Genomic DNA, 18121 nt, shown 5'->3' with positions numbered 1-18121 from the left:
TTGTCAGTTTCTGTCAATAGCCTTTAAGAGTAATCTCTATATGCACCACCATCTGTGATCCAGCTCACGGCCATTGTTTGGGTTTTTATAATGAGCATGTCTTTACTTTACTTTGACGGATTTCCACAGTATGGCTTTTGCATGTTCAATATTTCTGTGTCCTCATGTGTCTGGTGTTTATGTTATACTCATCTTCATTCAGAATTCCCACATTTATTCACCTTTGTTTGTCCCTCACTTCCAAATTCCAAATCCAACACATTCCATTTTGAAGGATCGAAATTGATGATAATGAAGAAGATGAATTTGCCATAAGTTGACAATAATCGGTTAAATTGAATGACGACACTTTCCTAAATAATTATTTATACCATAAGTTGGTATTTAAAATTAAACCTACCAAAAGTTGGTAGTGTATTTTCGTTAAACCTACCAAAAGTTGGTAGTGTATTTTCATTTAAAAACTATCAAAAGTTGATAGTGTATTTTCATTTAAAACTATCAAAAGTTGATAGTGTATTTTCATTAAACCTACCAAAAGTTGGTAGTGTATTTCCAAATAAAAACTATCATAAGTCGATAGTAATATTACAAACATTTTTTTAAGTACTATCATAAGTTGATAGTATTCTTACAAATCTTTTTCCAAAAACTATCATAAGTTGATAGTGTTTTTCATACAAACTTTTTCTCAAAACAATTATATCTTGCAAGGAGCAAGTTTCCATGAGATAGCCATTAAATTAATTAGGGAAACCGTTTTCAAACGGGAGTTGTGGGGTGCCTAACACCTTCCCCACACTTAATCGATCCCCGTACCCTTTTTCTCTGGTTCGCAGGTCTTTATGGTGTCCAATTGCACCTTAAATCAATTGGTGGCGACTCTAAACATTTTTCATCCTCCAACGCCGGTCCGCGTCGTGACCCCGGTTGCGACAACTGGCGAAGAAAAGAGGACCATCAACAATGGCAAGTGCTAAAAAGTTGACTTGGTCGGGATTGCAAATGCCAAGATGATCCAAGAATCACTAGATCGTGAAAACCTTCGCCTTTGCAAATCACGACCACGCAAACAAATTAGCTTCCCCAAACGGAACTTCAAAAGGATCTAAGGAAAGGAGAAGAGAAAGAATGGCTTGATAAGAGATGGAAAGCCCTATTATATAGAGTTCAGAGGCGGAATCCAGTTTAAAGAATTAAAAGTTGCATTTATGAGAGTCTTTGAATGTATGGCGTGTTAACCACTCACCAAAGTAGAAGTTGAAATGTGAAAAGCAATATCATTATGATTATAATCCAAGTGCATTGAAAGGACACTTGAGAAGTAAATGAACAATATTGGAAAATGGTTCTAAGAGAAAATAGTAAAGAAAAAGTCATAGTTGTAAATGCAGCTTAAAAAAAGAAGAAGTTGACTCATTAAGCGAAAGGACGAAAACATATATCTTACAATATCGATAAAAAAATATGATTAATGGCCTGAAGACCGTTGGAGCTCTAGGATGTCTGCACGAAGCTTTTGCCAAGCACGAGAAACCGTGTCATTGTCAACAACTGGTTCAGTTGAAGTGCTAGCCTAATTTAAAGCTCTAAGTTCCTTGATAAGTCTTGAAGCTGCTCTAATTCTGGGGCCAAAATCTGTTGTAAATCTTCTTTCTTTTGCTGGATACTCTCAACTTCATGTTGGACTTCATTATGCTGAATCCTCAGAAGCTCTAAAGCAGAATCTTTGATTGCGAGAGCGTCCAATAATCTTAGGATAGTCTCCTGCTTGGCATTAATCGCATTGGATGAATGCAACCTCTGAGTAGTAAATGACTCTACCAAAGTTGTAGCAAGCTGAATTTGGCCATATTCCTCAATAAGAGAACAATCTCTTGTACACCATTAGATATCAAAAGACGTGCACTTAGAGGGAGACTATTGAGTACAACAGCAGAAGGCATAAAAGACTCTATGAAGCCAAGCCGCATGAAATTTTCAAGCAAAGTAGCCTGGGTAGGACTCATGTAGAGAAATGCAACGTACATGGTCGTAGTGTCACGAGCCTTGTCCATATTGACAGCTTCATTAGGAGTCAAATGAGAATTTGGGGGTGCGAATTGCAACTGACTCCAGTTAGAGATCCAGCTTGAGGCACGAGGCCTTAAAAATCCTTCGTCCTAACCAAAAGAAAAGGTTAGACCTATTTATTGAAAGAAAATTCATGCACATATAATCTTACCTGTGAACCAGGAGAAGAAGTAATAGGACGAGTTTGGAATCTCTACAAAATATAAAAAAGAGGCTATTAGCTTCTAAACATTAAATGCAGTTCATGCAAAAACAAAAAAATTCTTTGCGATGGGCATTGCTGGTCGAATCGTCTATAGGCCATTTACCACGCCTTGAAAGGCCAATCAAATTAGCCAATGGATGAGCAGAAGGCAGAGCTTCAGAAAGACCCAATTTAGAGGCCAAGCAAACATGGCCAACAAAAGAAGGAAACAAACGCTGCCTAGCCTCAGACCAAAAGGTCTCAAAGATAGAATGACGGAACAAGGAACCAAGTATGGGAGGCAAAGCAGGAAAAGAAAAAAAAAAGAATGTCAGACTCAGAGGAAATAATGGTAAGCTCATTGGGTCAAACAAGGAAAACTATCAATAGAACACAAGTTGCGGCCATAAAACAAGGGAACAGGCCATGCCTGAGAAAGCCCAAATTGGCTTGTAGCGAAATTAGGAGAATAGATCTTCGCACGCCTTCTTTCCTCTATAAAATCATAAAAGAGTTCACGCCCAACCAAGAATTTATGCCAGACTAGAACAATTAATTTGTAGTCTTCTAAGGCAGGATCAGAAGGGGGGAAAACAAAAGGAGGATAATTATCTCCAACAAAAGGAAAAGGTGGTAAAAATCTATGAGAAGAAAAATGAACAAAAACGTCCTGCAATAGGAGGTTAACAGGAGGCAGATGACCAATGATGCTGCCTGGAAGCTCAGTGTCCCTGGGTGCAGCACCAAAGAAAGGAAAATAGGCCCTTAGCCAAAGTTGAAGAGTCCAGAGAAGGCGCGACACAATTAAATCCTGGCCAAAGCGCAATCGTTCAAGCAAGACGGCTAATCCTCTATACAGTGCAGCCAGGACGAAGGAAAATAAATCAAAGTGGCAGCCCATTGGTAATATCACCAACCAAAGAATAATATCCCCTTGTGAACTCATAAGCAAGAATGCATAAGACATACTTGTAGAGCCAGTAATAAATGAAAAGAGTTCATTCAAACTTGGATGGCCTAATTGGGCTGTTGGAGAACCAACGCATAAGGGAACGATAGGAACAGAAATTAAAAACTCTAGGGTTCCATCTTTTAGATTCAAAACGTGTATGGGCCAAAATAGACTCACCCAATGGAGAAGATGAATAAGGGCGCCGAGATCACGCAACGTAATGTTCATAGGACCAACAGAGAAGATGAAAACATTGTATTCTGAAGACCAAAAAGACAATGCTATAGGGAATAGCACGGGATCATATGCAGGAGCATGTAAAGAAACCTTCAAGAAATTCAAGATATCAGTGGCCCTGAGACTCTACTCTGTCGCCTCATCAGCAATCAAATGTTTGTACCATAAATATAATAGATTGTCCTCGATAGGCCATGTGCCAATGGCATTGGCATCATAAAACCCAGCAAAAAGAAAGTGGCTCGATAAAAGGCCAGGGATGTGAAGAAGGAAATAGCTTAGCCGAATTGAAAGAGTCCAAGGCACCTGAGAGTGTAAAGGCAGGACCTAAAAACCTAGTGACCCTTGAAGAAAAGACTATATTGCCAGTAACGAAAGGGTCTTGCTGCAATTCAAAAAATCTCTCAAAGGTTAAGAATGAAGGCGAGGATAAAGAAGCCATGGCGAGAAGCTTAAGTGAGAAGCAGGAAAGAAGACGAAGGGCAAAATAATGAATAATGGGTAAAAAGCTTGCTTTTATAGGTTAAAGACGTTACCTACGTAGTAGTAACCGCCTAAGTAGTGATACACATGGCAGAAGAAGATATGAGAAGAATGTAGTCATTATGCCCCACGTCTCACGCCCTTAAAACAAACTAGGACACCAGGTTTCCCATGATGATGTTGTAAAACCTATGATGAAGAGGTTACGTAAGCAAACTAAGCATTAAATGGGAGTCAGTTGAGAAAAAGAATGACATAATTCTAACGGAATACGTTAGAAAGAAACATGAAAGTTAAAGCTAATTAGTGGAAAGTCATCACTTCCTAATTTAAAATAAAACAACAACGTTTAGCTGGACGAGTATTACACTTCAAATAATGTCATCACATGTAGCAAAATTGAACGAATACGTTCAAGAAGTAAAAAAAAAGAGAAGAAAATCATAACAGGGGATCGTTTTCAGCTGCCTTGATTCGTTCTGCAATAATCTTCAAATTATTCCACGAATCAAGAAGGTCTTGTTCCTCCTAACCCAAGGCGGCCAAATCAGCAATCATGTCGGTTCGGCCAAGACCCTCCAATTCGGAAAGAACCCTTTCAGTCTATTTTTTCTCCTCCTTCCAACTTTAGATTTAGCAGCTTTTGTTTGCCTAGACCATCTAGCTTCTGCTGAAGTTCTTGTATCTGCCTCTCACATTCCAGAATTTTGGAATTGTTTGCTTGTACCTCTTTAGTATATTTTTGAAGATTGCCTTCATATAAGCACAAAGAAAAAGGGTCAAATCCATCTAAGTAGATGCAGCCAATTTGGTTGACCGAAGAGTAGTTTGTTGCTCGTTGTACCGTTTAACAAGAGCATGCAACTCACTACCTATGCCCCGAAGAATGATTCTGTCGGTAATGGAAGACTTCATAACACTAGATGAAATTTGGGCAAACATAGTCGAGGCTACATCCAACTTATTCAAGTTTTCTGGTGTTCCAGCTTGGGATAAAGGAAGGTCCATAAAAGCTAGCAAAGAGTTCATGACCTGAATTATGTCATCCCGGCTAATAGCGCAGGCGAACGCTTTGAGAAGGATGAAGGTTGAGGAGACTTGATCTTATCTATCTTTGAAAAAATATCAGTAAGAGAGGCGAAAATAGAAGAATAGTCTTGGAAAAGAAAAAATAAATCAAGGAGGAAAGGGGTTACAAAAGTATGCATGGGCTAATATAGGTGCCTCTAAAAATCCAGAATACGAATTCAATAGAGCCACCCAAACCTCAGAATCTTGGACAATTAGTGAAATGGTTGGAGGTGGTGGAATGTCCTCAACATTGATATGTACAAGTTATATCCTGTATAATGAGCTACAACACTATTAAAGATTGACAAATTCCTCAACTTGAACATCAGAAGAAGGCAACAAAAGATTGCAAGGAAGCTTTGGTACGGCCTGGCATTGGCCATAGGGTCAACCTCAACATTCTGATTGTCAACTCCCTCTGGTGGTTCTGAGACAATAGGAGCAATAGAGGTATCTTCTAAAATGTCTGGTTGAATAATCTGAAGAGGGGTGGTAGGTAAAAAAGTTGACAAGAGCATATCATCATTACCCTCAACATCAATGTCGGTATTGGGATGGGTAGCTCTCCTCTTCAGAGCAAGAACTTTCTATACCCCAGTATCAACAAAATAGTTAGAGATCAGTCATTACATTCAAATTTGCAAAAGGTTATAAAGTGACCTTAAGTACCTTAGGAGTATGAGATGTCCCTTCTGTCGGTGTAGGCCATTTCCTACGAATCAAAGGTTGCTCCGCCAATATTTCATTAGGGTATGATTCCTGCATCCAAAAGCTTAAAGATCTCCTTCATGACCACTTCCTTCATGATTGGATTCAATCTCCGTTAAGCTTCTCGACTTGGCTTGGACCCTGCTTCCAATAAAATCCAATGCCATCGATGGACTGATGCCTTTAATGTCGGCTAAGGTCCAACCGATTGCTGTGATATGATCTCGTAACACTCGAATTAGTCTTTCTTCTTGCAGTGCTGTCAAACCGTGAGCAATGATGACTGGAAGTGTATTGTTGTCTCCCAAATGGACATATTTTAGGTGTCCCAGAAGAGGCTTCAGCTCCAAAGTGGGTACCTGCACAATAGAAGGTAACAACTTAGAATGGGAGAGTGGTAATTCTATTTTGGACGATTCAAACCTCTTAGGAACTGGAGGTAACGATTCCATTGCCATAATTGTCTCCTCCATGGCCGAATTCAGAGGCAAAATTGTATCTATTTTTTCTAAGTCGTGTGCAAGAACTATGCCCAACTCGTCTCCATCCATTAATTCAAAAGCTTCTTGCACGAGTACCTCAATCAAATCAACACAAAATAAAGAGTGAGTGTCATTGGGGTATCTCATAGCATCAAATATATTAAATTTCACAACTTCCCCGTCGAACTCCATGGTGAGAGTACCATCATCAATTCTTGTCTTTGCTATTTTGAGAAAGGGTCTTCCTAACAAAATTGAAGCAGGATTTGGAGACCCTCCATCTTCCATATTGAGGATGTAAAAATCAGCCGGAAAAATCAACTCGTCAACCTGCACCAAAACATCTTCAACTACCCCGTCAGGGTATGCATTAGAACGGTCGACTAACTGAATAATCACTCTCGTTTCTTTCAATGGACCCAAATTCAACGATGCATAAATTGAGTGTGGCCTGACATTTATAGATGCACCTAAATCTAGCATGGCACGTTCAATTTTTTTGTTACCAATCACACATGGAATTGTAAACATTCCTGGATCTTTTTGTTTTGGAGGTAGCTTACGCTGGATCATGGTTGACACATTCTCCCCCACCTTGACCTTCTCGTCACTCCTTAATTTCCTCTTCGTAGTGCACAATTCCTTGAGAAATTTTGCATACTTTGGAACTTGTTTGATGGCGTCCAACAATGGGATGTTTACTTCAACTTTCCGGAATGTCTCTAGGATATCTTTCTCCTGTTGCTCTTTCTTAGACTTGGACAACCTGCTAGGAAAAGGAACAAGAATAGTATTAGAAGAATTTGGCACAGTGGGTTGAGAAGTTACCTTAGAAGAATCTTTAATGTCATTGTTGGCCTCCCTCTCCTCTTCATTTTTCTGGGCTAAAACCATAGAATGTTGATTGGAATCAGCGGTTTTTGTCCCACTTCGCAATGTGACAGCACTTGCATTTTCTCGAGGATTCACAATTGTTTGAGACGGTAACTTCCCGGATCCTTGAGCCTCAAGATTGCTCACTGCCATAGCCAATTGGCTAATTTGTTTCTCCAGATTTTGAACGCTACTCCTTGTTTCCTGTTGAAATTGTTGAGTGTTATTAGCCAATGTTTTAATGAGTTCATCAAGTGCCATACCTGAATTTGGAGGTTGTGTCCCTTGTTGATGTCTAGCTGGATAAGGAAACTTGAAACTATTTTGAGCAACTGCTGGATTGTCATAACTCAAATTTGGATGTTTAAATCCTGGGGTATATGTGTTGGGGTATGGGTCAAATTTCAGTTGAGGTTGCCCTGGAAAACCTCCTATGGCATTAGCTTGTTGTGTTGAGTCCTCCTCTTGCAAAGTGGGACACATATCCGTCGGATGCCCAATCATCGTACAAATGCCACATACTTTTGCTGCTTGTAAAGATCCTATAGCCATTTGTTTCACCAAAGTAGTCAAGTCAAAAATTTGACGTTCAATGTTAGAAGTACTTACCTCACTAACTTGCTTGGCTGGATGCTCCATATGTGCCCCGAATTGCTGTGAATTCGCTGCCATGTTTGCAATCAAAGTTCTTACAGCTGCTGGTGTTTTGTCCATTAGTACTCCACCACTGGCAGCATCAATCATGTTCCTATCCATTGGCATTAACCCCTCATAGAAATATTGGATCAAGAGCTGCTCGGGAATTTGATGATGTGGGCAGCTTGCGCACAACTTTTTGAAACGCTCCCAATACTCGTATAAAGTTTCTCCATTCAGTTGGCGAATACCACATATGTCTTTCCTTATGCTGGCAGCTTGTGACGTAGGAAAAAATTTCTCTAGGAAAGAACGCTTCATCTCATTCCAAGAATTAATGGACCCCGAAGGAAGATCATACAACCAATCTTTGGCCGAATCTGCTAAGGAAAAAGGAAAAGCTCGTAATTTCACTTGTTCTTCGGTGATGTTTTGCGGCCTCAAGCTAGAACATACCACATGAAATTCCTTTAGATGCTTGTGTGGATCTTCACCTGCTAGACCACGAAAAGTAGGCAAAAGGTGAATTAGTCCCGACTTCAACTCAAAGGCAGCGCCTAATGCAGGAAATTCAATGCATAAAGGTTGTTCATTCAAGGCAGGTGCAGCCAATTGCTTAAAAGTCCTATCGTTTGCAGCCATGTCTTCCTCTTCGGATGCAGATTCACTATATGAGCTTTGAGAGTGTAAATCTATTGCTATATTGATTCTGCAGGGAGTGCTTGTTGACGGAGGAGATAATGCTTGAGCTTGTCGGGCTTCCCTCCTCAATCTACGGACTGTTCTTTCAAGTTCTGGATCGTATTCTAGTTCACCAATGTGAGACGACCTGGTCATAAACCTAAAAAAATAAAAATAAAAACGTTAACAACACAAAATTCAATCACAGTTGGTCCCCGGCAACAGCGCCAAATTTTGATGCGTGCCAAGCGCAACCAAAAATAATTACCTTACTCTGAAACCTTAATTGGTAAAAGTGATGAATAAGGGTCGATCTTTAGGGACCAAGTGATTAATTCACAGTTCTTAACGCGCTAATTGAAATAGGGGGAGATTTGATTTTAATTCAACTAAATTAGAATGTAAACACAACAATACTTATGGGAAATAAGAATTAACAAACTTCGGATCAAAGGATATTGAGCAACCAATTCATGGATTTATCATAGACTTCTAGGATACACAATCTTTATCAAACACTTAGCTAAATCTATCTGTACGACAGATAAACCCTTACCTCCCTTCTGTTATTAACATGAGCTCAACATTCAAGTTAATTCTTGTTATCAACTGAAGTGGTATTAAGCAATCCTCTTCCTATCAATAACAGCATTGGATTCTTGGACGAAACTAAGACTGAACAATAGTTTAACAAGCGAAAACTATTTAATTCATCCTGTAATTCCCTTGTGCAAACGATGAAAACTTGGATCATAATCACGTTGCCCAATCGCTACTTTTAATCAAGCAACACAACAATTACGTATCATGTACTCAATATAGCATTTAATCACACGAAATATCAATCAATATGCATCTCAATCAAATAATTCATGTAATCATTCACGAATATAATAAAGAACTACAGATGTTCGAATCCAGAATGATCTTTAAATATAGCAAACCAAGTCTCAAAATCTCATGAATTGGAGTCAAATCCCTTGAACCAAAGAAATAAACTAGTCGCTCATAGTGTGGAGAGAAACCTACGTTCTATGGATTGCGTATGGCTCTCTCTCCTTGTGTCTCTTTCTTAGTCCTGCCGTGCCATTATATATAATTAGTTACCTCCCACATCTCCTAAGAAGCCCTAATTTAAGACTCCTAAAATCACTCTGTTTCCTTTATTATTTTAGGAAACAGAAATCTGTTCACGATCCCGCAACTGGATTCTGGGCAATTCAAAGCATATTCAGACTTGAACTTCTTCATCAAAGTTGTAGCTCCGAATGTGTAAATAATTATGGGCTTTTGAATCACTTGATTTGGATCTCATATGCTCAAGTTCTGGGCTTTTAAAGACCTGGTCAGCAGCATAAAATCCTGCTTCATATAAAACTTCCAGCCCTGACTTTGGGGTAATGTTCAGAGTCCCAACGTACTCCGATTGACTTGAACCAGCACTTCCCAAACAGCTTGAAATGTCCTTTAAAAGTCTGTCGAAGACGACAATTTATTCCGTCAGCTCCTTTAGCCGAATGTCCTGCAAAATATCCAAGAAGGTCTTAAGTACCAAAATTCTGTAATTTCCAATTTAAAGCACAGTTTCTTAACATCATTCCATTGAAGTTATCTTCATAAAATATCATCACAAATCAACCTCATCAACCAATAAAATGATTAAAATGACCGAATATCTGTGATATAAACATGCACAAATATGCTTACATCACTCCTCCAATATTTCATCAGGGGAAGAAGCTTTAGGAGGAGAGGAAACCCTGGAAATACTCTGAGTATTAGCCACAGTGTATTGAACTATTGGAATTGGTTGAAAATTCTCAATAGGGGGAACAACACGAGTTTCGCCCTAAGTAACAGAAATACTGGTGCCAATGTTCTTTTTCGTGGATTTGGTGGGTTTAGAAGGGACAAAAAGATTAAGTGTAGAAAATGTGGAATTGGTTGAGGATATAAAGAGTCTAGAATGAATAGATTTGTAGCAAACCTTAAAAATTGGATAAGTATCTGCATGACTAAAAAACGGGGAAAGCAAGAATTTGGATAAAAGATAAGTATTTTCAGAAAAAGCATCTCTTCTGAGGAAGCTACAACAGATCCTTACTACTAGCACAAAAATAAGGAAGGGGAAAAGCCTGAATTAGGCCAAATTGGCGAGCAGCAAAATTGGGGCAATACACTTCGAAACCTACCTTTCCATTCGTGCCAATCAAGATGTCATGGATATGTTCCCGGCTAACCAAAAACTAAGCCCATAATAGAGAAGTAGATTCAAGATTGGGGTCATCAAAAATAAAAACAAAATCGGGAACATTAGCCTAACGAAAAGGAAAGAAAGAAGGAATAGTATAGACAGAGTAAAAATAGCCAAAAATCTCTCGTTATGACAAAGTAATCAAATCGAGCCTGTTCAGAACAAGGCCAGCACATTTCACTGGAGTAGGGAAATACGCCCTAAGCCAAAGCTGGACGATCCAGAGTGGGCCAGAAGCATTAGGCGCATGATGATGAGACACTCGATCTAAAAAGAGAAACATGCTGCGGTAAATGGCAGCTAGGACAAAAGAAGCAATGTCCAAAGAAATGTCACCACTAGCAATTTCAGAGGCAAGTTGAAGATAGCCCCAATTGGTTTGGAGCTTGGAATGCAAATAATGTATTTACAAAGCCAATGATGGATGAAAGCAGTACGTTCTTGCTCGGTAGGCTCAACAGAATGATCAAAAAAGCCATTCACGAGGGTTGAATAAGAAGAAAATGTAGACTTGTCTAAAGAAGGAACAACAGTAGAATAAGTGAGATTGGCCGAAATAGTCTCACCTAGAGGAGACAAGCCAATTAAAGCACTTAGGTCACGAAGAGTGATAGTCATGGTCCCCATGGGGAAAATAAAAGTATTAAATTCAGAAGACCAAAAACAAAGAGCCATGAGGAAAAGACATGAATCATAAACAGGAATGGAAGTATAAAGCTGGAGTAAGTCTAGAATACCAGCTCGAGTGAGTATTGCGCACGAAGAAGTATGATTAACAATGCGCTGATACCAAGTCTGATAAGCATTGTCATGTTTAGGCCAAGTAAGAATGACGTTGGGCAAACACAATGGACCAAATTCAATAGGCTCTGTATAGGGCAAGATGCTTGTAAGTGGGAAGAGTTGACCCAAAGGAGCTGTAGAAACAGTGTCCCCATCCACAAAGGCAGGGCGAAGGTAGAAATTGCCAGATTCATGTTCAGATGGGAAGAGATAATCAGATTCATTAGTAGCCGCGTTCAAAGCAAAACAGTAATCTTGATAAGAAGAGGTCTTTTTAGCTTTGGAAGAAGAAGATCTCACCATGGTTAAGGGATTTGGGAAGTACGAAAACAGCGAGAATTATAGAAGTAAGGCGGCGAAGAAGAGGAAGTGAAAGTCATGAAAAAGTGAGTATGAGGGCAATGATATCCGAAGAAAGTAGCATGATTAACCAAATAGAGTAACGTGATGGTTAACGTGATCAGATTGAAATCAAGAAATTTGAATTTGCCAACGTGGCAAAAGTAGAGCCATTCAACCTGTAAATAGCTGTCGTCCAAGATCAATGTCATATACGATGACAAGAGTGTGAAAAGAAAGACAAGCCAAGCATTTAATGTTAGGTCATAATGAAAATATAAGGCCCAATAAGACAAGGTAAGAGAATGTCCAAAAAATTGAATATGGCTTAATCAAAAGAATTTAATCAAGCCGTATTGGGGGTAATTGTTAGATATAAAAAATGTCTATATGCTACGTGGTATAATGAGGTCATTTAGTTGATTGAGTGGAGACTGAATGAGTGACCAAAATAAGACAGCAATCGGACTAGTTGGGAGCCTGAACAAAATAAATCGATCAAACATGGTAGTTATCCAAACACCTCAACGTGTGGAGAAAATGGACAACGTGGGAGTTATATAGCCCAGAAGAGACGTGACGACACCAAGACGTGGGGAACACGTGTCAACCAAGGAAGAATTAGTTATTCAACACTACTGAGCAGTTAAAAGAACATAGGACACTTGGCAACAATCCAATGGATTCAATTGTAAATATCAGTGTTAACAGTTTTGTAGAACATGTATATAAGCCTAGATTTTAGATTTTACAAGGACTGATCAATCAAAGACTCAAAAAGAGCATGTAATTTCCGTTTCATAGCATTTTAATTCAATCGCTTTTTTACAATTTCTTTCTCGTGTGCTTGCACCCCTTAGAGGCTAATTTCTTTCTCGCGTTTGCACCCCTTTTTGGGACTTTGTTCCAAGAGGTTTGTTCTTGCAAATATCATCTGATCTCATTTGTTCGCAACACTCAAATTTCGCTGCAAACGGCGAGGAATTGGTTTGAGGTATGTGTTTGGATGGCAGCCTGATATAGCAATGGCATCAAGACCGTGAGTCTTTTCTTTATTGGTACTTCTCCTTTGTTGTTCCTTCATTTGTGACTACTGGTATTTCGCGACAGCTGCTACTCAAGAATACTTGCAACGGCAGGCAGCAGCAAATTAATCTTGCCCAAACATTAACACTACCATAACATTGTTTAAAACTCTTACATTTGTACAATATAAGACCTTACATTGTACAATAATGATTAACTATTGATTTTTTACTATTATATCTCCTCTATAAACATTGTTCTAAGGACTTATATTATACAATGATGGTCCATATATGTTGTAAAAAACTTACATATAACGATATAATATATCATAATTCAACAATATATTTCTTTATTTTATTTGACAACTTATTATGACATATTTATGAAGAGATAAATATATAAACATATAAGGGTATTTCGATCAATGAATAGTTATTTCACATTTCATTTCAATAAATATTTTGCATACCAAACATTATAATCCACCATTAATATCATTATTCCTTACACAACCAAATGTATAATTATAATGGTCATTTCCTTTCTCATTTTCATTACCATTCTGTTTATACCAGAAATGACCTCCAGTCATCTGCTGACATGTGGAAATGAGGGACCCACAAGATATAGTTGCTGAAATTAGGATTGTCTAAAGGGTGATGTCCGAAAAGCTACAAATGAGGATTTGTTGTCATAATTGTTTGAATTTCAACTTAAAACAATTTGTTGAAGAAAAACTGAATTTCTACCCGGATAAGTACAAAGAAGTATAGAAGAAATCGGAGTTTGTTGGCTATACATTCCTGAATTTTCTCAAACACATTTCCAACAACTGCACAACGACTAAAGACTTGAAGCACGATTGTCTTACACTTTGAAGAAGACAAAGTCCTCCCACGTTCAACCATACAGGAGCACTATCGAGATGGCGGATGTTAGCCATTTGTATTTAATTGCAAGAATAAGGCCTACAATCCAGGAAGGTGGAGCAAGGCACATGTTTCCCCCACTCTCACGTCCACCTTGAAGAAGGAGCATGACCTAGGATATTTATCATGATATCCACTATCAGAAGGTTGTTGTGGTTATGAAGTACTTCAGCCCAACAACCTTAGCATCAAGCAACAGCAGTTCCCCACGACCTCCCATGTTTGCACATGTTCAGAACGTGTCAAAGGAATAGGAGTTGAAGATTACCATGGTCACCATGAAGAGTATAAAAGGAGGAAGAAGAGAAGTCTACAATTACTCAACGTCAAACATAGATCCATGTCTACATATCTTTACTATTTTCTTTGACAATGACTCCGATCAATTATCTTTTCAATTAGCATGCCTCCGGCTAATTAGTTTCTAGTTTAACCTTTACTTTTAAATTCTCCGCGGCTATGTCTTTGATTTGGCTTGTAAAGCATGCCTCAATACATTACAAGATGTATTCCCATTTAATGAAATTCCTAATGCATTCCAGCGATGTGTTGTTTTTCATTTCATTTTAATAGGAGCTATTTCCTTTCGGTGTTAGTCTCCTATCTCTGACTTTTTACACTTGACACTTTTTGAATTTTAAGTCCTTTATCCGAAAGGCAACCTCGATTCAGTAGCCTTGTATTGTAAGTCTGAACACAGCTCATTTGATGAACAGTTCAGATTTGGTGTAACCCTTATCAATAATCTTTGGACTGACAGAAAGTCCTGGCACCCTTGAACACACACTATCCATAACCCAAACAGTTTTATCGATCTCCAACTTTCAGAAAAGTGACATCTCCTATCCAGAGCAGCAGATATCGAACATATTCTTATTCCAATTATCATTATCATTCGCTATGACAACCAAACGTAAATGGTGTAATATCTCATCAAAGTATGCTCAAAACCAATAGAATTATTTCAATAAAATAAATACATTTAAACCAATTACCGAGTATCTCAAATCTCGACTATCAACCACTCTTTAGCCATACCATGATCCGCTACTGGTCTTTCACTGAAAACGATAACCAATTATTGCTTAACTAGGTTATAAGTAAACCTAACAGGACATCCGGAGCCTTAACTTAGGTATTGGAGTATAAAATTCCAATAGCCTACTTCTGACTAAAGAATCTTGGGCCAAGAGTTTTGCTCAATCTTAGACCCCCGCGAATTATGGGCTGAGTGTTTTGCTCAATCCTAGACTCTCACGACTTTGGTTTCTCGGCCTCTTCTCCATAGCTCAGTTAAGTTAGGCGCGAGTTACGGGTTGTGTCAAACATATATCCAATCCATAGTTCCAATGTAAAATTCCATCAAATTCATGATACATGCTACATTTTTTTTCCATAGTTTAAAACATTTCCACATCAATCTCCCATTTGTTCAAAATATGCAAGTTTTAAGGAAACCAAGTAAACATATATATATATATATATATATATATATATATATATATATATATATAGAGAGAGAGAGAGAGAGAGGAATTCTCCTATGCACACCTAATTTGCGCACTTAAAATACGCATCACTTTTTAAGTGTGTGGATAAGTAAAATGACAAATGAGACTCACTACTTTGGGTCCCACATGTTTCCTATCAACGGTGAAAACATATGTGCGTATTTTAAGTATACAAATTAGGTGTGCATAGGAGAATTTCTCTCTCTCTCTCTATATATATATATATATATAACAATGAATTCATTCAATGCAAAGATTGGAAACCTATACCATTTCAAACCCATGAATGCATGAACCACTTTCTCCCACATAAGAATTCAAGAATGAACATCAAGCGGGAGATAACCATTTCAAAGCGAGAGACAACGAAGACATGATTTAAGGAAGATCCACGAATATCAAATCAACAACATGCCAAGGAATATGGATTAATTCAAGAGAAAGAGTCCAACAATCTCAATGATCGAAATACATTAAGGATTAGGATATTAAATAAATTAGAAGTCTAAGAAAACATACAACATGGCCATTCAAAACACCCAAGCTCAAATAATGGTTAAAGGAAAATTATTCAAGGAATACCTATGACCATTCTAAGAGTGATTTCTTCAAGGAATCCCATCTCAAGAATAAGCAACACAAAAATATTGAAAATTTAGAGCCCAACAAAATAAGAAATCCCCTACCTCTCCTCCTTAGCATTTTATAGAAAAATCCACAAATCGACCCACTTGAGCACCAAATGCTTTCCGAGTACTATCCATTGAGCCAATCACCCATAAACAACACAATTTATCATTAATAACCTGAAATTATTGATTTAAACCAAAAATCTTGAAATACCCATGAACACTAAAATCCCATATCCCCAAATACAAACTTTTAGGTTAAAGAGAGTTACCAAGGGTATAAAAACAAGTAAAAGGAAGGGATTCAAGCTTCTTTTAGGCCCCCAATGATGCAAGAACTCATGGATTCAAGTCTGGGTTCAAACCTTGAAAATTCGAACAAAGAGAGAAGTTGAAGAACATGTAATCTAGAGAGAGAATCTATAATCCAACTTGGAAACAACTTAACTTAGAAGAATCTTACCTTGATTGATGATCTTGGGTGATGGAGAATAGGGATTTTGAGAGAAAATAGAGTTTTGGGGGTTGTTTAGGTCAGATGGTTTGAAGAAAAATTAGGAAATGGGTGTTTTTAAAGAAACTCATGTGTGCAAAAATTTGAGTGCTGTCTGGACGACTGGACAGGCCATCCAGATGGCTACCCACTTTTTCCAAAAAAAATTTAAACAGGAATGAATTGTAGATCAATCGAGCCCAATCCAGATCAATCGGCCTTTGACACTGCAGTCCCTATTTAGATTTTTTCCACTAACACCTTTCCTAGTCTATTCGAATTTATTTTTAATTAATGTTGTACTCCAAAATGAGTCCTGAACACTTATAATCCACCCAAAATCACTTGGTATTAATTTTAATATTTTTAAACCACTAATTTGACTATTCAAACTTATCTACCCGACTCAAATGGATACATACTCAACACCTGTCGATCATACATGGACGTTAAAAGTACAGGATATTACAAAACAAGTCTACAAATATGGCAATAAACTCGAAGTCATGCAAAGAAGGGCTAAGACAATATGAAAATGAATCATGCCACAATCACCATCTAATATGCATATATATAAGCATGAAAATATATATGCAATCACACATCTCTTCCCGATGCATGTAGCGTCACAAATCATCCACATCCAATCAACAACACACGATAGTCTAAATTTCCGTCATAGGCCGTGGTGCTCAAATACCCAATACTTTCAAATGGGTAACAAATAAGCGGATAAATCTCAGACAGTGAACACGTTTCACACACATCCAATCAACAACACACGATAGTCTGGATTCCCCCTCGATGGCCACGGCGCTCAAATACGACGTACTATCAAATGGATAACAAATAAGGGAATAAATCTCAGACAATTATCAGGTCTCATGATGGTGTGTTGCGAACACAATCACCGCACAAAATCAGAAAACAACAACAAGGCTGTCACATCCATCCATAAATTACCAAATCACAACTGGTCTGACAACAACAATAAGGCCATCACAATAACCCAACAACTCTCAATCACAATCCAGTCCATCCCAATACACGATCAACCATATATGATGATACATGTACTATCAATAAGTTTCCCGTGCACCTGAAACAATTCCGAAACTAATTTAGAAAATATTTTATTTCCCAATAATATAAAGCAAAACTTTACGAAGAGTCCTAATCAAATCCAACATTTTTATCCCAATATCCAAAATAGCACATGCTTAACTACATGCCAAAGGAAATATAATCAAGCTTGTAGAACTGCGAATCAAAGAATAGGTAACAAATAGTGATTCAATGAAACAGGTGTTTAACACACAAGGAAATATATCACAGAATATCCAAAACAAGAAGTATCGGCACCAGATGCTAATAAACGAAGAACCCTGACATGTTAGTAAAGGAGTGAAACAAGCAACACAGCAAACGAAACTCTAACCGAATCCCTAAACGAATCCAATTTCAGAGAACAGAATACTAGTATTTCCTAATGTAGATGACATTAAGTAATTTAGCGAGCAACCAAATAATAAAGGAGATAATATCCTAGAATTTATACACAAAATTAAAAGTCAGGTATTTAAAAGCCAAAGAGATCATAACCCCTAACTCGATAGAAGTGAAAGCAATGATAAACGTCTATTGTGTCTCCTCGATCTCCTAAAAGATTATATCGGTCTACAACGAGTCATTAAATTGACCATAATAAATTACTAAATTGTCCAAAATAATTTTTCAAATATCTTAATTATTTTTCTGGCATGTCTAGCCCACT

The 18121-nt window shown here is 37.9% G+C and overlaps 1 protein-coding gene and 1 non-coding gene across 10 annotated transcripts; one reads left to right on the top strand and one right to left on the bottom strand.

Annotated features, from left to right (window-relative positions):
- Positions 1-1363: 1363 nt before the first annotated feature.
- Positions 1364-16454, bottom strand: LOC120003252. Of its 9 annotated transcripts, none has more exons than XM_038852151.1 (6): positions 16318-16454; positions 16127-16219; positions 15912-16031; positions 9410-9902; positions 5670-8540; positions 3881-5587 (listed from the first exon to the last, which is right to left on the bottom strand). In XM_038852151.1, the coding sequence occupies exon 5, from the start codon at positions 8534-8536 to the stop codon at positions 5774-5776; it is 2763 nt and encodes a 920-aa protein (XP_038708079.1). In that variant the 5' UTR covers positions 8537-8540; positions 9410-9902; positions 15912-16031; positions 16127-16219; positions 16318-16454; the 3' UTR covers positions 3881-5587; positions 5670-5773. The 9 variants fall into 9 exon arrangements, with proteins under 9 accessions (XP_038708077.1, XP_038708075.1, XP_038708082.1 ...); XM_038852150.1 differs by having other exon boundaries at positions 15912-15981; XM_038852153.1 differs by lacking the exons at positions 15912-16031; positions 16127-16219; positions 16318-16454 and adding an exon at positions 11372-11824 and having other exon boundaries at positions 3878-5587; positions 5670-8079; positions 8194-8540.
- On the top strand, positions 7866-7972 carry LOC120004701. Its single transcript, XR_005469617.1, has one exon. It is a non-coding gene; the product is annotated as a small nucleolar RNA R71 (small nucleolar RNA).
- Positions 16455-18121: the final 1667 nt, after the last annotated feature.

Source organism: Tripterygium wilfordii, chromosome 8 (assembly GCF_013401445.1).
Source record: "Tripterygium wilfordii isolate XIE 37 chromosome 8, ASM1340144v1, whole genome shotgun sequence".
Classification (NCBI taxonomy): domain Eukaryota; kingdom Viridiplantae; phylum Streptophyta; class Magnoliopsida; order Celastrales; family Celastraceae; genus Tripterygium; species Tripterygium wilfordii.
This window is presented reverse-complemented; position numbering and strand designations above follow the sequence as displayed.